At 41.5% G+C, this 10000-nt stretch overlaps 1 protein-coding gene across 6 annotated transcripts in view; it reads right to left on the reverse strand.

Annotated features, from left to right (window-relative positions):
• LOC139163734 (transducin-like enhancer protein 1) overlaps positions 1–10000 on the reverse strand; it is a 111642-nt gene that overhangs the window by 33393 nt on the left and 68249 nt on the right. For all 6 annotated transcript variants that reach the window (XR_011558515.1, XR_011558516.1, XM_070744751.1 and 3 more), the window contains 2 exons: positions 7305–7349; positions 1033–1191 (listed from right to left, as the gene is read on the reverse strand). Coding sequence is in view for 4 of the 6 variants with exons in the window: in XM_070744751.1 (XP_070600852.1) it covers positions 1033–1191; positions 7305–7349 (204 nt within the window). In the remaining 2 variants the exon portion in view is untranslated. The remainder of the gene's footprint in view (positions 1–1032; positions 1192–7304; positions 7350–10000) is intronic.

A 10000-nucleotide genomic window follows, 5' to 3' on the forward strand; every position in this document is an offset into this window, starting at 1 on the left:
CTTTTAAATTTACATATGTTCAACTTCTCTGCCACCCAATCCTGTAGGACAGAGGTCCCCAACCCTTTTTGCACCAGGGACCGGCTTTAAGCGATCAAGAGAGGAATGGGTGAATGAATGGACGGAGGGTGGGAAGGAAGGAAGGAAAGAGGGAAGGGACAGGAACAGAGGAAGGAAGCAAGGAAACTTATGAAAGGGGAGAGTAAGAGAGGAATGAGTGAAGGGAGGGAGGGAGGGAAGAAGGTGGGAAGGAGAAAGAAAAGAAGAAATAGAGGAAGGGAAGGTAAAAGAGAGAAAGAAAAAGAGCAAGAAAGAAAGCTGCAAGCACCCCCCCGAGCCCCCCAGGCCGTCTGCAACCTTTTAAAACACGCGCGCCGCTTCGCAGCTGTCTCCTGAAGCCGAACGTGGAAGTTAGCGTTTGGCTTCAGGAGACAGCTCCTTGGCGCTTGTATCTCGAATTTGGGCTTGTAAGTAGAACAAAAATATCTCTCCCCTCCCAGCTCTTATCTCGAGTTGCTCTTAAGTAGAGCAGCTCTTATGTCGGGGTTCCACTGTAATATTTTCCAAGCCCTAAGTCTTTGCAGGATTTTTTTCCCATTGGTCTACTTGCTCTGAATGTTTCTTTCCAGCCCTAACTAGGTGTTCCCAGCTCTTACTGGCTTGCAAGCTCTTTCATGAATAAGGTTTTTTTAAAGCCCTAACCAGGGGATAAAATAATGTGCTGAAACTGACCAGACTAAGGATGGTAGCCAGATGAATCTCTGGTAAGCAGATTCTTTTCCCTATTTTCCTTCCCCAAAACTAAGGTGCGTCTTAAACTTTGAAAATTACGGTAAATTCTATTCTATTCTATTCTATTCCAAATAACTCAATAAAATTATTTTTAAAAAGAGGGGGGGGAGAAAATTAATATCAAACGGGGATGCTATGGCACGACGTGGCAGGACAGCCCCACTTCCCGCATCTGTCCGGGGATGATGGAAGTTGTAGTCTACCCCCACACCCAGGAAGCCATCCCTCCTCGGGACGTACTGTGGCCAGCTCCTTGGTGGGACGAGTTGGGGAGGCACTGCTGGAGGACGCCATGGATGTGGGGCTGTGATGGCCCAGCTCTTTCCGATGCAGAGTGGATTTATCAACCCCATTTTCTCGGGAGGAGAAGGACTGAACGCTGTGGGGCGAAGAAGGATCCTGTGGTAGAAGGAACAGAGGTTACGGTAGGTTTTAATCTTCCTCATCTCCCTGTTTTCTGCCCCATCCCTTTATATAAATAGATCTATCCTAGTCTCCCTTAATTTTCAAATTCAGCTTAAACATGTGACACATACAGATAGAATTGTCGGCTATCAATAAAATTAACTGCCTTGGAAATGGCCCTGGGTTGGGCCGAGAGGCAAAAAAGGAGCTGTGATGTTCCTTCAATATACCAGGGTGATTCGACACAAAATGTAACCCTTCCCTGGTACAGAGCTGAAGGGATTGGATACTGTAGCCTAGATGATAATTCTCTGCCTTACAAGGCAAAGGTTGCAGGTTCAAGTCCCAGTGGGTATGGCTAGCTGATGAGGCCAAAATAAGGCCGAAATAGATCTATCCTAGTCTCCCTTAATTTTCAAATTCAGCTTAAACATGTGACATATATATATATATACACATATATATGTATGTTTTCTGCCCCCATCCCCTTATATATATATATACATATATATGTTTTCGTAGATTTTCACGGGTATATGTATGTAGATTGTTCTGAGTTCGGGTTTTGCCCTGTGTAATATTTTGAGTGTCTATGTGACGTTTCGGTGAAATCACATTCACCATCGTCAGGCTGAAGTTTTAAGCTTCGTGTTGTTGTAAATATGGAATGTTTGCAACTGCCATTTGTTCCTTATATCTACTGTTGGGGGTGGAGATTTGGTTTGAATGTAGCAAATAGATTGTGTGACTATGTTTTAGTGATTTGATTGGTTGGTGGAATCACAATTACTTGAAGGATTGATGTGATGTGATGAACACAGCAGACTACCAAGAAAAACTTTCCATCCTACTACAAAACCCTGCCTACAAACTTCTAAACACAGATCCTACCACCTACCTAGAAAAAACCACCAAATCCAAAATAAAAGCCTCTCCCATCAGTGAAGAAATCCAACAAAGAATCATCCCCAGAGAAAAATCTTCCATATGTCCAAAACTCTATGGCCTTCCAAAAATATACAAAGAAGGAATACCTCTCAGGCCAATAGTCAGCTCCATAGGCTCCCCTCTACAAAATCTTGCCAAATTTTTAGCCAAATAGCTTCAGCCCTATACAGAAACTATCACCTCATATGTACAAAATTCATTCCACTTTATACAAATAATTAAGAAACAAAACCTACAACCTGGTGACCTACTTGTGAGTTTTGATGTCGTATCCCTTTTCACACAAATACCTATTAAAGAAGCCTTAACAGCTATCCAAAACAAACACAAGCCCCCCAAATATATCCTAGATCTAACCAACCACTGTCTGACTAATACATACTTCATCTATAATGAACAAAGATATAAACAGATAGAGGGAGCCCCCATGGGATCGCCCCTCTCACCTGTCATCGCCAACCTCTATATGGAATATTTTGAAAATAATGCATTAGAGCAATCTAAACACAAACCTAAACTTTGGCTGAGATATGTTGATGACACTTTTGTAATTTGGCCACATGGAGAAGAAAAATTAGACAATTTCCTCACACATCTCAATAGCCTACACCCCAAAATACAATTCACTATGGAAACAGAAGCCAATGATCAACTTCCCTTCCTGGATGTCCTAATCTATAAAAAACCCAATGGCAGCCTAGGACACACTATCTACCAAAAGAAAACCCACACCAACCGTTATTTAAATGCACACTCCCACCACCCCCCCGCACAGATCACCTCAGTAGCCAAAACTCTCATCACCAGAACCAAACGCCTAGCTGACCATGAGCACTTAAAAACTGAATTGAACAAACTCAAAGATGTATTAATTTCTAATGGATTCGAAAGAAAAACAATTACAAACCTAATAAAAAAAGAGACATCCCCCAAAAATCAAGACCAAGAACAGGATAATGGCATCACCCTCCTCCCTTACATTAAAGGCACCACAGACAAAATTAGTAAAATTCTACACAAACATAATATCAAAACTTCATTTGTCACTAACCAGAAAATATCAAACATCCTAAGAAACCCAAAAGACAAGATCCATCTCGAAAACCAAGGAATCTATGAAATACCATGCAAAACATGTGCAGCCACATACATTGGACAAACTAATCGAAGAATAAATGCACGCATTGCAGAATATAAAAATGCAGTCAAAAAAGAAGAAAAAACTTCCTCCCTTGTCCAGCACATTAAAAAAACAGGACATGAAATTGACTTCGAAAAAACTAAATTACTTTCCAAAACAGAACACGTATATAAAAGAATAATCATGGAAGCCATAGAGATAGAAAAACACCCCCTCAGCATGAACAAACGTGATGACATGTCCCACCTACCAGAAATTTGGAAACCAGCCCTAAACAAAAAAACATATAATCATCACCATGTCAATCCTTCAACTAAATGTGATTCCACCAACCAATCAAATCATTAAAACATAGCCACCCAATCTACTTGCTACATTCAAACCAAATCTCCACCCCCACCACTATTTATAAGGAACAAATGGCAGTTGCAAACAAACTATATCTACAGCAGCACGAAGCTTACAACTTCAGCCTGATGATGGTGAATGTGATTTCACCGAAACGTCACATAGACACTCAAAATATTACACGGGGCAAAACCCGAACTCAGAACAATCTACATACATATACCCGTGAAAATCTACGAAAACATATATATATATATATATATATATATATATATATATATATATACATTGGACAAACCAATCGAAGAGTGAGCGCACGCATTGCAGAACATAAGAATGCAGTTAAAAAAGAAGAAAAGACTTCCTCCCTTGTCCAGCACATTAAAAAAACAGGGCACGAAATTGACTTTGAAAAAACTAAATTACTTTCCAAAACAGAAAATTTATACAGAAGAATTACTATGGAAGCTATAGAGATAGAGAAACACCCCTTCAGCATGAACAAACGTGATGACACGTCCCGCCTACCAGAGATTTGGAAACCAGCCTTAAACAAAAAAACATATCATTATCATAATCATCACCATGTCAATCCTTCAAGTAATTGTGATTCCACCAACCAATCAAATCACTAAAACATAGTCACCCAATCTATTTGCTACATTCAAACCAAATCTCCACCCCCAACACTATATATAAGGAACAAATGGCAGGGGGTGGACAAAAAATGGAAACACTTGAATTTTTGGCATCATAATGTTTGAACATGTTCAAATCAATCAAAACTTGACATATTTTAATGTGTTTTTTAAAATTCTGTTATTTGATATGTTTTTTTAAACTACCTTTTTTTAAAACAGAAATTTAAGGAAATTGGTTATAACCTTCTAGAAATGGCAGACCTCTCAGACTTTCAAAGAGGCCAAATTGTTGGTGCTCGAATGGCAGGTGCTAGTGTAACAGAAATGCCCGAATGTTTGGCGTTTCAAGAGGTCATGTCTCAAAAGTAATGACTGCTTTTGAAAGAGAAAGGGAAACGTCCTCAGTCAAGCACAGGTCTGGTCGAAAGTCGAAGTTGTCTGAGAGAGACTGTCGGACTCTAAAGCGAATGGTTAGAGCGGATCGCAAGACCACAGCTCCTAAAATCACTGCAGAGCTCAATAGACACGTACAGAACCCAGTTTCACAAAGACTGTTCGAAGGGAGCTTCACAAATCTGGATTCCAAATCTGGATTTTCAAGGTATTTCCATGTTTTTGTCCACCCTCCTGTATGTATCACATGTTTTTGCTATCCTTCCACCCAGTGTTTTTCAACCTTGATTACTGTAGACTCCAATTCCCATAACAACTCAACCCAACAAGGGAATTCTGGGAACTGAAGTCATAAGAATATAAGAACCTAAGAAGAGCCATGCTGAATGGGGCCAAAGCCCATCGAGTCCAGCATTCTGTATCACACAGTGGCCCACCAATTGTCCTTGGGGATCTTGAGCAGAAAGAGAAGGCAAAACCCTCCCTTTCCCTTGACCCCCAACAAATGGTACTCAAGGGAATCCTGCCTACCTCAACCAACAGAGAGGCGGCACTTGGACATCAGTTTCAATAACCACTGATACACTTGGCATCCATGAATCTGTCTAATCCTGCCTTCAAACTATCCAGACTGACTGATATTACAACCTCTTCTGGAAGGGAATTTCATCAACCAAGGACCCTCTGGGTGAAGAAATATTTCCCTTTATTTGTCCTCCCTTTCTCACCTATGAGCTTTAGGGAGGGCCCCCTCGTCCTAGTATTGTGCAAATAGGGAAAATAATTTTTCTCTATTCAGGGAAGCTTCCATGAAGCCCTAAGAGTATGAAAAACTCGGCAAACCGGAAATTGAGAAAAATAGACTTCCTGTTTGTCTGTTGTGCTGTTTTTTGCACTCCAGAGGCTTCATGGAATCTTTCTGAAGCCCTAGACTGTGAAAGACTACAGAACAGACAAACCGAAAGTCCATTTTTCTGAACTTCCGGTTTGCCAGGTTTTTCACATCTGGAGCTTCAGGGAATCAAGGCCGGAAATCCCTTGGTCAGCGCATATGAAAAGCATATAAATCTAATAAATAAATAAATAAATAAATTTCAGGTGGCAATAGATGCTTTAAGCTAGTGGATTCCCCCCCCACAAAACTTGGCTTCCCTACAATCTTTGGACTTCAACTCCCAGAAACCACTGCTTAATCATTATTCCAAGATGGGGTAGGCAAAATTGGCTCTTCTATGACATGTGGACTTCAACTCCCAGAATTCCTGAGCTAGCATGATTGGCTCAGGAATTCTGGGAGTTGAAGTCCACAAGTCATAGAAGAGCCAACTTTGCCCACCCCTGTTCTAAGATACTTTGCTACCATCCCTTTCTCGGAATTGTAACATTGAAGGGAACAATAAAGATCATCAAGTCCATCCCGCTTCCTATGAAGAGTAACCTAGAAACCTAGAAGATTGACGGCAGAAAAAGACCTCATGGTCCATCTAGTCTGCCCTTATACTATTTCCTGTATTTTATCTTAGGAAGGATATATGTTTATCCTAGGCATGTTTCAATTCAGTTCCTGTGGATTTACCAACCACGTCTGCTGGAAGTTTGTTTCTCTTTGTTGTTCTTCTCTGCACTCTTTCTAAAGTCTCAACATCCTTTTTGCATCGTGGTAACCAAAACTGAATGCAATATTCCAAGTGTGGCTTTACTTCATAGCTATATCTGTATCTCAAGACTTGTGGACCAGAAATGGGGAAAATATAATTTTGTATACTGCTACAAAATATAATACATTACAACTACAATGTACGTGTAAAACTTAGAAGTTGTAAAATTATTATTATGTATGTCTAAACAGTATTACTGTTTAGGGGGGTCTCCCCTTTGCCATTTGACTGATTGACTGTGTGCCTGTTTTTTATATTTATTGGGACTGTTTTTATGAATTTATTAATTTTAAATTGTAATTAGATTGGTGGGCATTGGGTTTGTTATTATGTACTGTTTTTTATTATTGTTGTGAGCCACCCCGAGTTTGCGGAGAGGGGCGGCATATAAATCCAATCAATCTAATCTAATCTAATCTAATCTCCAACCATGGTGACTTTTAAGACTTGTGGACTTCGACTCCCAGAATTCCTCAGCCAGCGGTTCTTCCCAGGAATTCTGGGAGTTGAAGTCCACAGGTCTAAAAAGTCACCAAGGATGGAGAGCCTTGTTGAAGGAGACGGTAAATATCATGAAGTACTCTGCCATGCCGGCTGGGGAATTCTAGGAGTTGAAGTCCACAATATCTTAAAAAAGCCAAACTTTTGAGAAACGCGGCTTTAAGCCATTCAATGCTGCTTCAATATACACCCCACCCTTCCAGCTCCCCCTAAATTCACTGGCCTATCCCCCATCATATGCCAAGACACACACACACACACACACACACACACACACACACAGATTTATTGCTCTTCAAAGCATTTTTAAAATTCCCCCGCCCACAATATATATTGTGTGAACCACCTTGAATCATCACGGATGGGTAGGCAGAAATATATTTATTTATTTATTTATTTATTATTTAGATTTGTATGCCGCCCCTCTCCGAAGACTGTAAATTTTCTAAGAATCAAATAAAAATAAAATACACAAACCTCATCCACCACCAAGTTGTCTTCACTTTTCTCCCCATCGCTGCCCTGAAAGAAATGAAGAGGGAGGGTAGAAAAACAGAAAAAAAGAGATTTATTTCAGGGTGGGTGGGTGGGGGAGTGCCAGCAACCAGTTAGGTCCCACAGAGTGGGCCTTCTCCGGGTCCCGTCAACTAAGCAATGTCGTTTGGCAGGACCCAGGGGAAGAGCCTTCTCTGTGGTGGCCCCGGCTCTTTGGAACCAACTCCCCCCAGAGATTAGAATTGCCCCCACCCTCCTTGCCTTTCGTAAGCTTCTTAAAACCCACCTCTGCTGTCAGGCATGGGGGAACTGAGATATTCTTTCCCCCTAGCCCTTACAATTTACGCATGGTATGTTTGTATGTAAGTTTGGTTTTATAATAAGGGTTTTTTTAGTTGTTTAGTATTGGATTGTTACATGCTGTTTTTTATCACTGTTGTTAGCCGCCTCGAGTCTGCGGAGAGGGGCGGCATACAAATTCAATTAATAATAATAATAATAATAATAATAATAATAATAATAATAATGCCGGGGGGGATGAAAACTGATGTGGGGACTACCCGCCACCCCCCCCCATGTCTGTACTGCTCCCACCCTACTGGCCTTCCATAAGACCACTGCTGGCTCTGCCGGCAGACCTGGGGGCCATGAATTGTAAATCTTTCATGGCCAAACTATATGAGTGGTGTGTATGCATGAGATTATGACTGGGTTTTTATTATGGGTTTTTATTATGGAGTTTTAGTTTCAGATATTATATTCGACTTCTTCCTGTTCTGTATCTTTTCGTATTTGTATTATATTATTTTGTAAGCCTCCCTGAGTCCTTCAGGACTGGGGGGCATAGAAGTCGAATGAATGAATGAATAATAAATTTGGCTCATTGGAGCAGTTTAAAGGAGCAACCTGCAGAAGAGCAGCTAAGATTTTGTCCTCGACTTTTACAACCACAATTGGAAAACGGAACTTCCTGGCCAGGCAATGCGGCTGTTAAGTCATTTACACATGATTTTATGGCCTTTTTGGCATTGTGGTTAATCGAAACGCATCAGTTCTGAAATGAATTGCAGGGTGGCTGAGTGAACCTCTGCAAGTGTTAAGGAAATCACGTGGTCACTGAGCGAATCACCACAGTTGTTAAATAAATCATACAGGTTATTACCTATAAAGCCTTACATGGCTTAGGGCCAGACTATTTTTGGGACTGCCTCCTGCCACACACCTGTCAGCAACCAATTAGAGCCCACAGACTCGGTCTTCTCCGGGGTCCTGTCTGCTAGACAGTATCGGCTGGCGGGGCCACGGGGGAGGGCCTTTTCTGTGGTGGCCCCGGCTTTTTGGAACCAGTTACCCCTGAGATCCCTACTTCCCCCACCCTACTGGCCTTCCGGAATGATATGTGGTACGCCGCCGAGAGTCTGACAGGAGTTGGGCGGCTTAGAAGTATAATCAATCGATCAATCGATCGATCAATTGATCAATCAGGTTGTTAAGCGAATCTGGCTTCCTCCCCACTGTCATTGCTTGTTGGAAGATGTCTGGGAAGGTTGAATACGGTGATCATATGAACTGCTACCATGTCAAAAGCATTTCGCACACAAACATACATACATATAAACACACAGTGAAGGGCTGCAAAAAAATATTTACTACTACATGGTGGGCGTGACTTATTGTGTGGGTGTGGCTTGATAGTCATGTGACTGGGTAGGAGTGGCTTGATGACCATGTGATCAGGTGGGAGTGGCTTGATGGTCATGTGACCGGGGGGGTTTAAGCCACCCCCAGGTCATGTGACTGGGTGGGAGTGGCTTACCAAGCAAGGTAAGTTTTCAAATAGGTGCTTGGACCCTTTTTGAGTTGATTAAGTCAAATTGTTTGAATAACCACAAAAAGGACAAATGATAGACAGCATTATTTGTTGAGGAGCACAGTGACATTTTAAGGTTTTGTATTGAACCCACAAGGTTCAGTATGATAGATTGACAGATAGATAGATAGATAGATAGATAGATAGATAGATAGATAGATAGATAGATAGATAGATAGATAGATAGATAGATAGCAGTACAGTATATGCTGGCTGCTGACTGCCAAAATTTTTATCGTGTGATTATGGGTATGCTATTTATTTATTTATTTATTTATTTATTCATTCATTCATTCATTTATTAGATTTGTATCCCGCCCCCTCCGAAGACTCGGGGCGGCTAACAACAATATAAAAGGACAATGTAAACAAATCTAATATTAAAAATAATCTAAAAAAACCCCAATTTAAAGAACCACTCATACATACAAGCATACCATGTATAAATTCTATAAGCCTAGGGGGAAGTGAAATTTCAATTCCCCCATGCCTGACGACAGAGGTGAGTTTTAAGGAGCTTGCGAAAGGCAAGGAGGGTGGGGGCAACTCTGATATCTGGGGGGAGCTGGTTCCAGAGGGTCGGGGCCGCCACAAAGAAGGCTCTTCTCCTCGGTCCCGCCAAACGACATTGCTTAGTCGACGGGGCCCGGAGAAGGCCAACTCTGTGGGACCTAACCGGTCGCTGGGATTCGTGCGGCAGAAGGCGATCCCGGAGATATTCTGGTTTGTTGCCATGAAGGGCTTTATAGGTCATAACCAACACTTTGAATTGTGACTGGAAACTGATCGGCAACCAATGCAGACTGCG

This window comes from Erythrolamprus reginae, chromosome 1 (assembly GCF_031021105.1).
Source record: "Erythrolamprus reginae isolate rEryReg1 chromosome 1, rEryReg1.hap1, whole genome shotgun sequence".
NCBI lineage: Eukaryota > Metazoa > Chordata > Lepidosauria > Squamata > Dipsadidae > Erythrolamprus > Erythrolamprus reginae.